General features: G+C 43.7%; 1 protein-coding gene across 5 annotated transcripts in view; it reads left to right on the top strand.

Moving 5' to 3' along the window:
* Window positions 1-12,371: 12,371 nt before the first annotated feature.
* Window positions 12,372-17,671, top strand: part of snx9b (sorting nexin 9b) — a 90,805-nt gene continuing 85,505 nt past the window's right edge. For all 5 annotated transcript variants that reach the window (XR_009654285.1, XM_060916381.1, XM_060916378.1 and 2 more), the window contains exon 1: window positions 12,372-12,658. Coding sequence is in view for 4 of the 5 variants with exons in the window: in XM_060916381.1 (XP_060772364.1) it covers window positions 12,647-12,658 (12 nt within the window). In the remaining variant the exon portion in view is untranslated. The remainder of the gene's footprint in view (window positions 12,659-17,671) is intronic.

Raw genomic sequence — 17,671 nt, 5'->3', positions numbered from 1 at the left:
CCCGCTGGTTAGACGTGCGTTGTCAAAATGGCAAACCGGTTCATAATTAAAATTCTTTTGATTAACTTGCAGTTTGTGTGTGTGTGTGTGTGTGTGTGGGTGTGTGTGTGGGTGGGTGTGTCCATATAATATAAAGAACATTACACAGTGACGTGAAGATATCAAGTTTATTTTCTCGTGTTGAAAAATATTTCACTCATTAGCTTCATTCACTTGTGAATATATACAGTCACTACTCGAAGATAAACTTCATATCTTTGTGCTGCCATATAATATCATTTTTATATATATATATATATACATAGATACACACTATCTGTAGCTGCTTATCCTGTTCTACAGTGTTGCAGGCAAGCTGGAGCCTATCCCAGCTGACTACGGGTGAGAGGCGGGGTACACCCTGGACAAATCGCCAGATAATCACAGGGCTGATACACAGAGACAAACAACCATTCATATGGTCAATATAGAGCCACCAATTAACCTAACCTGCATGTCTTTGGACTGTGGGGGAAACCGGAGCACCCGGAGGAAACCCATGGGGAGAACATGCAAACTCCACACAGAAAGGCCCTCGCCGGCCACGGGGCTTGAACCCAGGACCTTCTTGCTATGAGGCAACAGCGCTAACCACTACACCACCGTGCCGCCCCCCTATTAATATATCACCCAGTATATTCATGAATCCACAAATCAGGTGCATTCCCACTGAAAAATATGTTTTGGAGAGAATTTACTTTCCTAAAGCACTACCGTTTCACCATGGACCTCAAAGTAGCACTCACAGTCAATGCTATCCATGCACGCAGATAATGCTGCTGGAGATCCTTGTGATTCCACAGCATTCTGCAGATCTACCACAAGCACATTGGGAACTAAAATGCTAGTACATGAAATAAAGTTCAGGAAAACATTTCACAGGGAAAGAATATAAAAGGAACACATCTGCCTTCTGATTGGCCCTCACTTGCTGCTCATTTGCATCAAGTCGAACTTTTATCAACTTTTTTAGTTGCCAAGTCGCAGTAATTTTGTCACCAGGTGATTCGACATGTCGTATCACTAAGTGTAGCTCAAAGACCATTGGGAATGAATGACCTCTGGTCACCTTGTCGCTGCCGGTGTGAACACAGGGTAACGATCACAGGTTATTGTTTACAAAATAATTGAACTTAACATTTTTAACCTGTGTGTCTCTTTGACTGACAGTTGTATTGATCACTGAGATACCACTGACTTGGCATGAAGATGGTTCATATAGCTTCTGATGTACTTCCTTACTTTTGCCCTGTTGGTGTCGGTTAGATTACATTTCTCTAAGGGTAGCTTCAGTGTAATGTAGCATAACTGGTAGCTTAGCTCACAACACTTTGCAAGTAGCTTGAACACTGAAAAAATTATTTATGGTGACTTATTGCTGGGGGCGGCACGGTGGTGTAGTGGTTAGCGCTGTTGCCTCACAGCAAGAAGGTCCAGGTTCGAGCCCCGTGGCCGGCGAGGGCCTTTCTGTGTGGAGTTTGCATGTTCTCCCCGTGTCTGTGTGGGTTTCCTCTGGGTGCTCCAGTTTCCCCCACAGTCCAAAGACATGCAGGTTAGGTTAACTGGTGACTCTAAATTGAGCGTAGGTGTGAATGTGAGTGTGATGTCTGTGTCTATGTGTCAGCCCTGCGATGACCTGGCGACTTGTCCAGGGTGTACCCCGCCTTTCGCCCGTAGTCAGCTGGGATAGGCTCCAGCTTGCCTGCGACCCTATAGAACAGGATAAAGCGGCTAGAGATAATGAGATGAGATGAGATGAGACTTATTGCTGACACACTCTCCTGCTGGAGTGCTTGGGGAGTTTTAATCAGAAAAGTGTCAGAGCAGGAGATAAGCACCAGAGGGCGCCATGAAACTCCACATGAGATAAAAGAACATCCCAAACAGAACCACCTTCACCTTCAGTTACACTTCCAGCACTGACAATGAAAAGAAATCAGCGACATAACAAAAGAGAGAAAGACATTTTCTATTAGATGTCATGTATTGATCTGTAATTGAGTATCAGTAATTATTAGCAGTAATTATTAGTAAGAGCACAGTAAAAACTTAAGAATGGAATTCTTCTTATTCTTCTTCTCCTCCCCCTTCTTATTCTTCTCCTCCTTTTTTCTTCTTCTTCTTATCTTCTTCTTCTTCTCCTTTTTCTTCTTCTTATCTTCCTCCTCCTTTTTCTTCTTCTTATCTTCCTCCTTCTTCTTTTTCTCCTTCTTCTCCTCCTCCTTCTTCCTCTTTTTCTTCTTCTTCTCCTCCTTTTTCTTCCTCTTTTTCTTCTTCCTCTCCTCCTCCTTCTACTTCTTCTTCTTCTTCTTCTTCTTCTTCTAACTAACTTATTACTCTGACCCACACACACTGTAAAAACACTAAATATGTAACTAATTAAACCCAAACAAACAAAGGTGTTTTTTTTTTTTTTTTTTTTACACTAAGCCATCATGTACACTAACTAACTAACTAACTAACTAACTGTGGCAGCGGGGGCGTGGCCAAGCGTCAGTCTGCGAATGGAGGGCGGAGTCAGGGAAGGTAAGTGTCAGAATCACTGCACCTGATGGGAATTAACCTGTGTTTGTGTGTCTTCCCCAGTGACCACGCCCTATAAGAGGAGAGGGAGAGCAGAGGAAGGGAGCTCTCCCCAACCAGAACGCTTGTGTGTGTGTGTGTGTGTGTGTGTGTGTGTCTGAGAGAGAGACTGGGAGAGTGTAAAGTAAAAGCTGAAAAGCTAAAATAAAAGAGTTGTGAGAACCCAGTTCTGGCCTGCCCTGCTTCTGTGCTCCACCCACCTTAAACCATTTCTACACTAACTAACTAACTAACTAACTAACTAACTAACTTATTACTCTGACCACACACACTGAATAACTAACTAACAAACCAATCTGATTCGCACTGTACATGCACTTACTACCTAAACACTAACTAATAAACCAACTAACTTATTAATCTGACCCACACACACACTGTACAAACACTAAAGAAATTAATAACTAGATACAAACAAACAAACATATTACTCTGACCCATACAGTACACACACTCACTCACTAACTAACTAACTAACTAACTAACTAACTAACTAACTAACTAACTAACTAACTAACTAACTAACTAACATATTACTCTGACTCACACTCACTGTAAAAATACTTCATATATAACTAATTAAACACAAACAAACTAGCTTTTTACACTAACCCATACTGTCACTATTAACTAATCTGACCTGCACTGTACATACACTAACTAAAGACCAACAAACTAATTACTCTAACCCACATACATTGTAAATTAACAACCTAAATAACTAGCTAACTAAACACTAACTAATTAACTATCTAACATATTACTCCAACATGTACACATCGTACAAACATGAAATATATCACTAAATAAACACACAATGTTAAAATGCCCCATACTGTACACACACTAACTAACTAACTGACTAACCTTTCTGACTGGCACACACTGTAGAAACACCTAATCAATCAATCTTACCCACACATACTATAAATTTACTAACATTGCTAAATTAACTTACCAACTATCTACTACTCTGACTTGCACATACCCTATACACACTAAAAATAATAACTTACTAAAGTTAATAAGAAGAAGAAGGAGGAGAAGAAGAGGCCTTTGTCACATGCACACTCGAGCACAGTGAAATTCATCTGCATTGAACCCATCTGAAGCAGTGAACACATGCATGCACACACACACATACCCAGAGCAGTGGACAGCTATGTTACAGCGCCCAGGGAGCAGCTGGGGGTTGTCAAGGGTACTTCAGCCCAAAGCCACCCCGTGTTAACCTTGCCGCATGTCGGTCAGAGTAATAGGTTTGTTTTTCATTTATTATTTATTTATTGATTGATTGTAAAGTGTGTGCAGGTCAGAGTAAAAAGTTAGTGAATTACTTAGCATTTAGTTAGTAAGTGCATGTACAATGTGGGTTAGTTAGTTAGTTAGTTAGTTAGTTAGTTAGTTAGTTAGTTAGTTAGTTAGTTAGTTAGTTAGTTAGTTAGTTGGTTTACAGTGTGTGGGGGCAGAGTAATGTTTATTTATTTGTTTGTTTGCTTAGTGTGTGGGGACAGAGTAATCAGTTAGTTAGTTAGTTAGTTAGTTAGTTAGTTAGTTAGTTAGTTAGTTAGTTAGTTAGTTAGTTAGTTAGTTATTTTGTGTTTAGTTAGTGAGGTGGTGCATGTACAGTATGGGTCAGTGTAAAAAGTTAGTTTGTGTTGAATTAGTTATTTAGTGGACAGCACGGTGGTGTTGTGGTTAGCACTGTTGCCTCACAGCAAGAAGGTCCTGGGTTCAAGCCCAGTGGCCGACAAGGGCCTTTCTGTGTGGAGTTTGTATGTTCTCCCTGTGACTGTGTGGATTTCCTCCAGGTGGGCCAGTTTCCCCCACAGTCCAAAGACATGCAGGTTAGGTTAATTGGTGGCTCTAAATTGACTATACGAATGGTTGTTTGTCTCTGTGTATCAGCCCTGCAATGATCTGGCAATTTGTCCAGGGTGTACCCAACCTCTCACCCATCGTCAGCTGGGATAGGCTCCAGCTTGCCTGCAACCCTGTAGAACAGGATAAGCAGCTACAGATAATGGATGCATAGTTATTTAGGTCAGTGTAGTGAGTTAGCTAGTCAGTTAATTTACAGTGTGTGTGTGGGTCAGAGAAATTAATAACATTTATTTATTTATTTATTTATTTATTTATTGTTTCTACAGTCTATCAAGCTCCTAAAGTTCTCAGATGACACCACCCTCATTGGACTAATCTCTGATAAGGATGAGTCTGCCTACAGGTGGGAGATTGACCAACTGGTGTCCTGGTGCAGGCAGAACAACTTAGAGCTTAATGTTCTAAAGACAGTGGAGATGATTGTAGACTTCAGGAGGAGCTCTGCCACACCCTCCCCCATCACTCTGTTTGACTCCTCTGTAACGTCTGTGGGGTATTTCCACTTCCTGGGCACTATAATCACTCAGGACCTCAAGTGGGAGCCGAATACCTGCTCTCTCACCAAGAAAGCACAGCAGAGGATGTACTTCCTGTGGCAGCTGAAGAAGCTCGATCTGCCAAAGACAATGATAGTGCATTTTTACATCTCCATCACTGAGTCCATCCTCACTTCCTCCATCACCTTCTGGTACGCTGCTGCCACTGCCACGGATGAGGGCAGACTGCAGCGCACCATTCGCTCTGCTGAGAGGATGATCAGCTGAAACCTTCCATCTCTTCAGGGCTTGTATGAGTCTAGGACCCTGAGGAGAGCAGAAAGGATTGTGGCCAACCCCTCTCACCCCGGACACAAACCTTTTGAGTCACTCCCCTCTGGTAGGAAGCTGCGGTCCATTAGAACCAAAACCTCATGCCATAAGGCCAGCTTTTTCCCCACTGCAGCTGGCCTCATCAATAAGGGTCTCCGAGACCCCACTGACGCTAACCTCACACTTCCAATCTGTAACATTGTCTCTGAACTGCGATTTTGCACATTCCAAGGTCATGTCATACATCTCCATTCTGTGAACCTTTATTGCACATTCCAAATCACACTGTACAGTTTGGTTACTGTAGTATCTAACCAGGTGGGTGGAGCACAGAAGCACGGCAGGCCAGAACTGAGTTCTCAAAAACAGTCTTTACTGTAAATAATAATGTCGTCCAAGTAGGCGGCCGCGTAGGTGGCATGGGGACAGAGGACCCTATCCATAAGCCACTGGAACGTAGCGGGAATCCCAAACAGCCCAAAAGGAAGTGTGATGAACTGCTGTAAGCCAAACCGTGTGGAAAAGGCCGTTTTCTCTCGGAATAGCAGAGTCAAGGGGATCTGCCAATATGCCTTTGTCAAATCCAGTGTCGAATAAAAATGAGCCGTGCCTAGTCAATCGAGCAATTCGTCAATACGAGGCATTGGGTACGCATCAAATTTAGACACCACGTTGACTTTTCTATAGTCCACACAGAACCGGACCGACCCGTCGGCCTTGGGAACCAAGACCACCGGGCTGCTGTAGTCACTGTGGGACTCCTTGACGATGCCCATTTCGAGCATGGCCTCGAGTTCTTCCCGAACCACCTTTTTTTTGTGTTCGGGCAGTCTGTAAGGGTGGCTGCGCACTACTACCCCCGGGGGCGTCTCAATGTGGTGTTCTATGAGGTGGGTGCGGCCGGGCAGCGACGAGAACACGTCAGAAAATTCTGTTTGCAACTGGGCGACCTCCGTGAGTTGGGTTGGGGAGAGGTGGTCTCCACAGGGGACCAGAGCAGTGGGCGATGTCAGTTTTCTTTTTTGAACCTCCGGCCCCAGCTCTGCCTTCTCCGGAACCACCGACACCAATGCCACGGGGACCTCCTCATTCCAAAGTTTTAGTAGATTGAGGTGGTAAATCTGTAATGCCCCACCCCTGTCCATTTGCCTCACCTCATAGTCGACGTCCCCGACTCGCTGTGTGACCTCAAAGGGTCCTTGCCACCTGGCGATCAATTTGGAGCTCAACGTGGGCAACAACACCAGTATTTTATCTCCCGGTGTGAATTCCCTAAGGCGCGTGCCCCTGTCATACAGACGGACTTGACGTTCTTGGGCCTGCCGCAAATTCTCCTGGGTTAGGTGCGTGAGTGTGTGGAGTTTGGCGTGCAGGTCGATAACATATTGAATTTCGTTTTTACTGGTTGAAGGTACCTCCTCCCAGTTTTCCCATAGCACATCCAGAATGCCACGCAGCTTACGCCCGTATAATAATTAGAACGGGGAGAACACCATGGAGGCTTGCGGGACCTCTCGCACTGTGAGTAACAGGCTCGAGCCATTTATCCCAGTTGCGTGCGTCTTAGCTTACAAATTTTCTAATTATGTTTCTGAGGGTGCGATTAAACTGTTCGACTAAGCCATCCTTTTCTGGGTGATAAACGCTGGTGCGGATAGGTTTAATTCCCAGTAACCCATACAGTTCGCGCAGTGTGCTTGACATAAACGTAGTGCCTTGATCAGTCAGAATCTCTTTGGGGATTCTGACCCGGGAGATGACGCGGAAGAGTGCTTCTGCAATATTACATGCTGAGATATTGCGAAGAGGCACTGCTTCCAGGTATCGCATTGCATAGTCCACCAGAACTAAAATAAAGCGATATCCTCGTGTTGACCAATCTAATGGCCCGACGAGATCCATCCCAATTCTTTCGAATGGGGTCTCGATTAATGGCAGATGGCGCAAAGGCACTTTTGGAATGGCCGCGGGATTTACTAACTGGCATTTGCGGCACACTGTACACCACCTACAGACATCGCCGTGAATCCCTGGCCAATAGAACCGGGCCATTATTCGGGCTAGTGTCTTATCCTGCCCCAAGTGTCCGACCGTGGGATTAAAGTGAGCCACCTGGAATATAAATTCCCGGCGGCTTTTTGGGATTAAAAGCTGTGTTATTTGTTCCTTAGTCTGAGTGTCCTTCGTCACTTGGTATAATCTATCCTTTATAATGGAAAAGTAGGGGAAGGACGAGGTGGCGTTTGGCTGGAGAGTTTGACCATCGATTACTCTCATTTGGTCAAACGCATGCTGCAGAGTCTCGTCTCGCGACTGCTCTAACAGGAAATCCACAAGGGAATCCCCGAGAGAGGGAGGAGGAGCCTGCTGCTCCTCACTCTGACGCGGTGATGACATAGACGGCTCTGTGACAAGTGCTCCCACCAATGCCACTCCGGGACCTCCCCCCGCTGAACTATGGCAGGCCCCACTCTTCACTAAATGCGTCATTAATTCCCGAAATCCCAGCCAATCAGTCCCCAAAATTATCGAGTGGGTAAGGCAAGGATTAACCGCCGCCTTTACTCTAAATGTTTCCCCTCGAAATAGAATGTGGACCGACACTAAAGGGTAGTTGTGAGCATCCCCATGCACACACAACACCTTCACCAATTGCGCTCTTCCCAATGCCTCGTCTTGCACCAGGCTTTGGTGGATTGAGGTCTGATTACAGCCAGAGTCCACCAAAGCCTGATATGTATCCCCTTGGATACTCACCGGTATGCGATACGCTCGGGCCCAATCGAGGGCGGTCCCTGGCGTGTCAGGGATCCGGACCACCGCGCCCATCTCCATCGCTGAGCACTGATGCTGGAGGTGCCCCGGTTCCCCACAGTGCCAGCATACCGGCCCAGGCTCTCTCCCTGCACAGGTGTTCTGGAGATCACTCACCTGAGGGGGGGAAGACAGACAAGGAAGTAGGAAATGGTAGGGCACCACGGGTGCGGTGGGCCAGCTGGGGTGGAGCCGGTGCCCGCCTCCGCGGTGGGGGAATGGGGCAAGGACAAGGAACAGAGGGAGAGGGAGAGAGAGAAGAGAGGGGAGAATGAGAGACACACTGTCCTGCCGTCAGAACGGCCACCATATGGTCCTCCGCCAGCTCGATGGCCTGATCCAGCGACGCCGGGCGATGGCACTGGACCCACTCCACTGTTCCTTCCAGAAGTTGGGCGACGAATTGTTCCAGTGCCACCAGATTGATGATTCCCATGGCGTCACGGATGTTGGCCCTCAGCCCCCGCGGCAGGCGTCCTGGAGTTGCAGGCCAAACGCAAACGGCCAGCCTACCTCCTCCAGGCGCAGTGCGTGGAAGCGCTGCCATTGCTGTTCCGGGGTGCGACCCACACATTGGAGGATGGCCCTGCGGAGGTCCGCGTAGACTAGCCGGCTGTCGGCGGGGAGCTGTAGTGCGGCCAGCTGCACCTCGCCCGTTAGCAGTGGGAGGAAGCGTGCCGCACGCTGTTCCACCGGCCAACCCCACGCCTCTGTTGCCTGCTCAAAAAGAGCGAGGAAGGCTTCGGGGTCGTCATGCGGACCCATCTTCGTTAGGGTGAGGTGGGAAGGGTCCGCGGTGGTGGTGATGGTGGACCCTGCCGACACGAGCAGGTGCCGGAATGCCTGGTGATCTTTCTGTTGTGCCAGCACCAGGGCTTCGAACCATTGTTCCTGCTCCTTCCGGAGGGCGATCAGTGCCTGGTGCTGGTTCTGTTGGGCCATGGCGAGGGCATGGACCAGGTCTTTGAAGGGGGAGGACTCCATGTGGCCGTTCCCTTCTGCACTCCTCCTGGGTTTCGGCACCACTGTAGTATCTGACCAGGTGGGTGGAGTACAGAAGCACGGCAGGCCAGAACTGAGTTCTCAAAAACTCTTTTTATTTTTAGCTTTTCAGCTTGTCTTTCGACCTGGCGACTTGTCCAGGGTGTACCCCGCCTTTCGCCCATAGTCAGCTGGGATAGGCTCCAGCTTGCCTGCGACCCTGTAGAAGGATAAAGCGGCTAGAGATAATGAGATGAGATGAGATGAGCTTGTCTTTCACACTTTCCCAGCCACACACGCACACACACAAGCGTTCTAGTTGGGGAGAGAGCTCCCTTTCTCTGCTCTCTCTCTCCTTTTAAAGGGTGCGGCCACTGGGGAAGACACACAAACACAGGTTAATTCCCATCAGGTGCAATGATTCCACCACTTACCTTCCCTGACTCCACCCTCCATTCACAGACCGATGCTTGGCCACGCCCCCACTGCCACAGTTACATATATTCTCTTCCTCTCACATTCACATCATGTCTCTTTTCCATCTTCATCATGGTGGTGTAGTGGTTAGCACTGTTGCCTCACAGCAAGAAGGTTCTGGGTTCAAGCCCAGTGGCTGACAGGGGCCTTTCTGTGTGGAGTTTGTATGTTCTCCCCGTGCCTGTGTGGGTTTCCTCCGGGTGCTCCAGTTTCCCCCACAGTCCAAAGACATGCATCTGTTGCCACTTATCCTGTTCTTGAGGGTTGCAGGCAAGCTGGAGCCTATCCCAGCTGACTGTGGGTGAGAGGCGGGGTACACCCTGGACAAGTCGCCAGGTCATCACAGGGCTGATACACAAAGACAAACAACCATTCATATGGTCAATTTAGAGCCACCAATTAACCTAACCTGTATGTCTTTGGACTGTGGGGGGAACCGGAGCACCCAGAGGAAACCCACACAGACACAGGAAGAACATGCAAACTCCACACAGAAAGGCCCCCCTCGGCCACTGGGCTCGAACCCAGGACCTTCTTGCTGTGAGGCGACAGTGCTAACCACTACACCAATTTGCTGCCCCAAAGACATGCAGGTTAGGCTAATTGGTGGCTCTAAATTGACCATGAGTATGAATGGTTGTTTGTCTCTGTGTATCAGCCCTGTGATGATCTGGTGATTTGCCCAGGGTGTACCCCACCTCTCACCCATAGTCAGCTGGGATAGGCTCCAGCTTGCCTGCGACCCTGCACAGGATAAACGTTTATGGATAACGGATGGATGGATCTTCATCACGTGACCTATTTTTGCACATTCTGGGACATACTGTACAGCTTGGACTCCAATAACTGATGCACATACCCCTTAAATATGTCCACTTTGAAACTTGTATATTTCAGATTCTTTTTTTTTCTGCATAGACTATATAGCTACTTTTGCCTTTTGCTAAATTCTTCTATCTTAACTGTTCAAGCACCAAAGCAAATTCCTTGTATGTGAGAACATACTTGGAAATAAACTTGATTCTGGTTCTGATTCTGAATACAGTGTGTGCCAGTCAGAAAAGTTAGTAAGGTGAGTGAGTGAAGTAAGGTGAGTGAGTGAGTGACTGAATTAATTAGTTAAGTGTGTCTGAGTAATATGTTAGTGTTTAGTTATTTGTTTATTTAGTGTTTGTACAGTGTGGACAGGTCAAAGAAGGGAGTCGGTTAGTGTTCTGATAGTGCATGTACACTGTCGGTCAAGTTAGTTAGTTAGTTAAGTGTGTGTCAGAGTAATAAGTTAGTTTGTGTTTAGTTATTTTTGTTTATTTAGTGTTTGTACAGTGTGGACAGGTCAAAGGAGGGAGTTGGTTAGTGTTTTGATAGTGCATGTACACTGTAGGTCAAGTTAGTTAGTTAGTTAAGTGTGTCAGAATAATAAGTTAGTTTGTGTTTAGTTATTTGTTTATTTCATGTTTGTACAGTGTGGACAGGTCAAAGAAGGGAGTTGGTTAGTGTTTAGATAGTGCATGTACACTGTCAGTTAGTTAGTTAGTTAGTTAGTTAGTTAGTTAGTTAGTTAGTTAGTTAGTTGTGTGTCAGAGTAATAAGTCAGTTTGTGTTTAGTTATTTGTTTATTTAGTGTTTGTACAGTGTGGACAGGTCAAAGGAGGGAGTTGGTTAGTGTTTAGATAGTGCATGTACACTGTCGGTCAAGTTAGTTAGTTAGTTAGTTAGTTAGTTGTGTGTCAGAATAATGTTAGTTTGTGTTTAGTTATTTTTGTTTATTTAGTGTTTGTACAGTGTGGACAGGTCAAAGGAGGGAGTTGGTTAGTGTTTAGATAGTGCATGTACACTGTAGGTCAAGTTAGTTAGTTAGTTAGTTAGTTAAGTGTGTCAGAATAATAAGTTAGTTAGTGTTTAGTTATTTGTTTATTTAGTGTTTGTACAGTGTGGACAGGTCAAAGGAGGGAGTTGGTTAGTGTTTAGATAGTGCATGTACACTGTCGGTCAAGTTAGTTAGTTAGTTAGTTAGTTAAGTGTGTCAGAATAATAAGTTAGTTAGTGTTTAGTTATTTGTTTATTTAGTGTTTGTACAGTGTGGACAGGTCAAAGGAGGGAGTTGGTTAGTGTTTAGATAGTGCATGTACACTGTCGGTCAAGTTAGTTAGTTAGTTAGTTAGTTAGTTGTGTGTCAGAATAATGTTAGTTTGTGTTTAGTTATTTTTGTTTATTTAGTGTTTGTACAGTGTGGACAGGTCAAAGGAGGGAGTTGGTTAGTGTTTAGATAGTGCATGTACACTGTAGGTCAAGTTAGTTAGTTAGTTAGTTAGTTAAGTGTGTCAGAATAATAAGTTAGTTAGTGTTTAGTTATTTGTTTATTTAGTGTTTGTACAGTGTGGACAGGTCAAAGGAGGGAGTTGGTTAGTGTTTAGATAGTGCATGTACACTGTCGGTCAAGTTAGTTAGTTAGTTAGTTAGTTAAGTGTGTCAGAATAATAAGTTAGTTAGTGTTTAGTTATTTGTTTATTTAGTGTTTGTACAGTGTGGACAGGTCAAAGGAGGGAGTTGGTTAGTGTTTAGATAGTGCATGTACACTGTCGGTCAAGTTAGTTAGTTAGTTAGTTAGTTAAGTGTGTCAGAATAATAAGTTAGTTAGTGTTTAGTTATTTGTTTATTTAGTGTTTGTACAGTGTGGACAGGTCAAAGGAGGGAGTTGGTTAGTGTTTAGGTAGTGCATGTACACTGTCGGTCAAGTTAGTTAGTTAGTGTACAGTGCGGGGCGCAACTTCAGTTTCCGGTTTTGCTTAAGCTCAGAAGTTGATCAGCGGATGAGAAAGAGAGGTTGAGGCACTGAGCTGCGGTCCTCAGGCCGGACGGTGTTGTGTGATTCCCGCTGTGTGAGTGAGTGAATGTGCTGTGTTGCTCTGTGTGTGAGTGAGTGAATGTGCTGTGTGTGTGTATGACTCCGCGCTGCAGAAGGAAACTGGTTGTTCAGACTGTAGTTGTGCGGCAGTAATGTCTGCGTGAACAAACTCAACAACAACAACTTCTCTAATGACAGGTTTACTCGCGTCGTAATGGCAACAAAGGTGAGCTTTTTAGTTATTTGTTTATTTAGTGCGGGGTTTTAAAGTCGTGTGTTTTTATTTCAGCTTACTTTAAACAACAAACAAACAAACAAACGGCGACTGGGTTTTGTGGCAGCGCGCGCAGCATTCCGCTGTGTGGGGTTTGATTACCGTAGTCCCCCGGTTTAATCTGCCGCGGTCCCGGCGCGCTCAGTGTTCTGACATGGTACAGAGGTCAAATGATGACTTTTGATGGTTTAAAAAATGTTTATGTATTTGAAACGTTTTGCTGTAAACATGGTATCGTTAGGAGAGTCTTGTGACATTTCACGCCTCTTCCAGTGCAGGTCATGACGTCGCGCAAGGCATGATGGGATCTGTAGTGTATGTGATTAGCATAGCGCTGTGGTGTTAGTTATACTGTCTAGCACCAGACTTATAAAACATCACTACTCACTGTTTTTATCACTATTAGATGACCTAAACATATCGGTTTGCTTTTGTTTTAAACATTGTGCGTGTTAAACCTAAACATATCAGTTATTTGTGAGGTTTCAGAAGTGCTCCAGTTGGTTAGCTAACTCGCTAAATCAAAACTAGCTAGTCTAGAGTTTGGTAGCAGTAACCAAACCTTATAAGCAATTTCACATTTATTCCCTCCCGAGTTGTTTTCATATTATGCTGTCTATTCTGTGATGTTTATTCCAAGCCCCAGTGCCTTTTAATTGGCTGGGTTTTTTTTTTTCCCCTGACTAGTCATCAGTCTTTGACCTACTTTACATATCTGAAAGATTCCTGTCAGTGTAAACTCCTGAGGAAAGCTATAAAAATTAATGTTTGAATAATCCTCAGTGCTTCACAGATTACTACATGGCTGTGAAATGTTCAAATTAACATACGAAAGAAAACCTCATACTCGCACAAGGAAAATATGCTTCATTGCAACAAAAAAAAAAAAATCACCATAACATCATTTTTAGTCTTCTCATAGCTTTGATATTCAAAGTAGTCTCGTGTTTATACCAGAATGATATGACTAGAAGGTTTATGGCAGTTGTTGAACATTAACTAATGCAGAAAATAAACAGATTGAACTAGAAAGGCATGAGTAAATACCTGTACCAAGCCACATATTGAGATTTGCATCAAAATGTGATTAATTGTTCCTTGGGCCATGGCCCACCTTTCCTTCAAATTTCATCCAAATCCGTTCACAGGTTTTAGAATAACGTTAGGGGAAAAAAAATCATGGCTCCACATACATATCTGCATTTGAATTAAAATGTAAACAGTTGTTCCTTGGCTCATGGCCCAGCTTTCCTCCAAATTTCATCCGAATCCATTCACAACTTTTTGAGTTATGTTGGGAAAAGGCCCCCCCCCAAAAAAAAAAAAAAAAAAAATCCTGGTTCCACTACATATCTGGATTCTGGATCCACATACATATTCAGATTTGCATCAAAATTTAAACATCTGTTCCTTGGCCCATGGCTCACCTTTCCTCCAAATTTCATCCAAATCCATTCACAACTTTTTGAGTTACGTGTATGTTGGGAAAAGCCAAAAAAAATCCTGGTTCCATGTACATATCTGGATTCTGGATCCAGATACATATCCAGATTTGCATCCAAATTTAAACAGTTGTTCCATGGCCCACCTTTCCTCCAAATTTCATCCAAATCCATTCACTACTTTTTGAGTTACGTCCATGTTGGGAAAACTAAAAAAAAAAAAAAATCCTGGTTCCGCGTACATATCTGGATTCTGGATCCACATACACATCCAGATTTGCATCAAAATGTAAACAGTTGTTCCTTGGCCCATGACCCACCTTTCCTCCAAATCCGTTTGCTACTTTTTGACTTGTGTTGGGAAAAGACAAACAGACGGCGGTGAAAACATAACCTCCTTCAACAAAGTTGCCAGAGGTAAAAAGTGTAATTGTTGATATGCTTATTTATTTATTTATTTATTTATTTTTCATGGTGAGGAAAGAATCTCTTGTGTCAGCAGTTTGGAACAATAACTAAACGTTCACTTCACTCACTTGTGAATATGTTCACCACTCGAAGATAAACTTCATATCTTCGCTCAGCCATGTAATATTGTAATATCCTCTGGGTCATTCCATGTCAATTCACACACCCTCCCCAGTGACACCTCTTCAATTTGCCTGATACTTATTTTCTTAGTGCCTTATGATGTCAAAAGAAAGAATCCAAAATTTTAGCTTCCTAGCTGGAACAGTTTTTGAATTTTGGCCCTTCAAAGTTTGGGTGCCACGCCCACTTTTGGGGTCCAGGAATTGTACACTTAATTTGCAAGCATTTTTGGAGGCCCATATTTTTTGTTCTAAGAGGGATATAGACCTGTAAATTGCTATATCTATGTATTCTGGCCCTGTCTATCAGATTCTGCACCTAAAAATAGCACAAGTTTACTAACTTTTAATAACTTTAGAGATATTAACCCCTTAAAAGTGGATTTTTTTAATGACAATTTTTTTTTTACATTTCAGGGGTCCATATCTTGGAAAGTTTTTGTGGTGATAGGGTTTAAACTGATTTATCATCATATTTGGGAACTCTACTGTGTACTTAGAGTTTCAGGGCACTCAGAGCTTTGGTGGGGGTACAGGAGGGCCCCAAATATGGCTTCGGGACAAAATTACCGTTTGGTACGCCCTACTTCAGGCCATTAGTTGGCCATGTGGGCACACGATGACTGGAATGAACCTTTAACCCTATCAACAGACACCTTTTATCAAACTTTTAAGCCAATAAAAACTTTGATTATCCAACTCCTTCAAGATAAACTAAGCATTTGTATATGGTACTATTTTTGCATATTTTCTGAAAAATCCTAAGTCCGGAAAGTAGGTCAACTGTTGTTTTGACTGCCTATTCATGTTTAAGGTAGTAAAAGCACACCCATATAGTGATTTTAATCTATGGGAAGATTATTTATACCCAATACCCCATTAGTTATATTGACAATTACAAGGGATAAACCCTTTCCCGGCTGTTTCACGATGCTGTTTTTTTTTTTACATTTGACACCTTTCCCTGTATCCAACCAAACTCTGACCACTATACACTTAATAGTTAAATGCATCTTTCAAACAGGAAAGGGAAAGATGCAAACAAGGGGATGATCCCAAGAAAAACATCCTGGTTGCTTTACTACATTTGTTCTGACATCCGATCTGGAAGTTAAACCTAGACTCATCAGGTTCTCATCTCATCTCATTATCTCTAGCCACTTTATCCTTCTACAGGGTCGCAGGCAAGCTGGAGCCTATCCCAGCTGACTACGGGCAAAAGGCGGGGTACACCCTGGACAAGTCGCCAGGTCATCACAGGGCTGACACATAGACACAGACAACCATTCACACTCACATTCACACCTACGGTCAATTTAGAGTCACCATTTAACCTAAGCTGCATGTCTTTGGACTGTGGGGGAAACCGGAGCACCCGGAGGAAACCCACGCGGACACGGGGAGAACATACAAACTCCACACAGAAAGGCCCTCGCCAGCCACGGGGCTCGAACCCGGACCTTCTTGCTGTGAGGCGACAGCGCTAACCACTACACCACCGTGCCACCCAAAATTAGCATATCAATTAGTAAAAAGGGGAAATATATATATATATATATATATTTCCCCTTTTTACTAATTGATATGCTAATTTTCCCCACATGAATGGCTAGGGGCCCCTTCCCCTTTTCTTGAAAAAAAAAAAACCTGATGAGTCTAGGTTTAACTTCCAGATCGGATGTCAGAACAAATGTAGTAAAGCAACCAGGATGTTTTTCTTGGGATCATCCCCTTGTTTGCATCTTTCCCTTTCCTGTTTGAAAGATGCATTTAACTATTAAGTGTATAGTGGTCAGAGTTTGGTTGGATACAGGGAAAGGTGTCAAATGTAAAAAAAAAAACAGCATCGTGAAACAGCCGGGAAAGGGTTTATCCCTTGTAATTGTCAATATAACTAATGGGGTATTGGGTATAAATAATCTTCCCATAGATTAAAATCACTATATGGGTGTGCTTTTACTACCTTAAACATGAATAGGCAGTCAAAACAACAGTTGACCTACTTTCCGGACTTAGGATTTTTCAGAAAATATGCAAAAATAGTACCATATACAAATGCTTAGTTTATCTTGAAGGAGTTGGATAATCAAAGTTTTTATTGGCTTAAAAGTTTGATAAAAGGTGTCTGTTGATAGGGTTAAAGGTTCATTCCAGTCATCGTGTGCCCACATGGCCAACTAATGGCCTGAAGTAGGGCGTACCAAACGGTAATTTTGTCCCGAAGCCATATTTGGGGCCCTCCTGTACCCCCACCAAAGCTCTGAGTGCCCTGAAACTCTCTAAGTACACAGTAGAGTTCCCAAATATGATGATAAATCCGTTGAAACCCCATCAACATAAAAACTTTCCAAGATATGGACCCCCAAAATGTCAAAAAAAATTGTCATTAAAAAATCCACTTTTAAGGGGTTAATATCTATAAAGTTAGTACACCTGTGCTATTTTTAGGTGCAGAAGCTGATAGACAGGGCCAGAATACATAGATATAGCAATTTAGAGGTCTATATCCCCCTTAGAACAAAAAATATGGGCCTCCAAAAATGCTTGCAAATTAAGTGCGCAATTCCCGGACCCCAAATGTGGGTGTGGCACCCAAACTTTGAAGGGCCATAACTCAAACGTTCGAGCTAGGAAGCTAAAATTTTGGATTCTTTCATTTGACATCATAAGGCACTAAGAAAATAAAAATAAGGCAAATTGAAGAGGTGTCACTGGGGAGGTTTTGGGCATTTGTGTGAATTGACATGGAATGACCCCTCTATATACAGTACCAGTCAAAAGTTTGGACACGCCTTCTAATTCAGTGCTTTTTCTTTATTTTTATTAATTAAAAGTCACTTCATGTCTTAAAGTAATGATGGATGTCGTTTCTCTTCACTTAGTTGAGCGGTTCTTGATATTATATGTATGGGTTACTACAGTTGTGGAATAGG

Source organism: Neoarius graeffei, chromosome 3 (assembly GCF_027579695.1).
Source record: "Neoarius graeffei isolate fNeoGra1 chromosome 3, fNeoGra1.pri, whole genome shotgun sequence".
In the NCBI taxonomy this organism is placed as follows: domain Eukaryota; kingdom Metazoa; phylum Chordata; class Actinopteri; order Siluriformes; family Ariidae; genus Neoarius; species Neoarius graeffei.
This window is presented reverse-complemented; position numbering and strand designations above follow the sequence as displayed.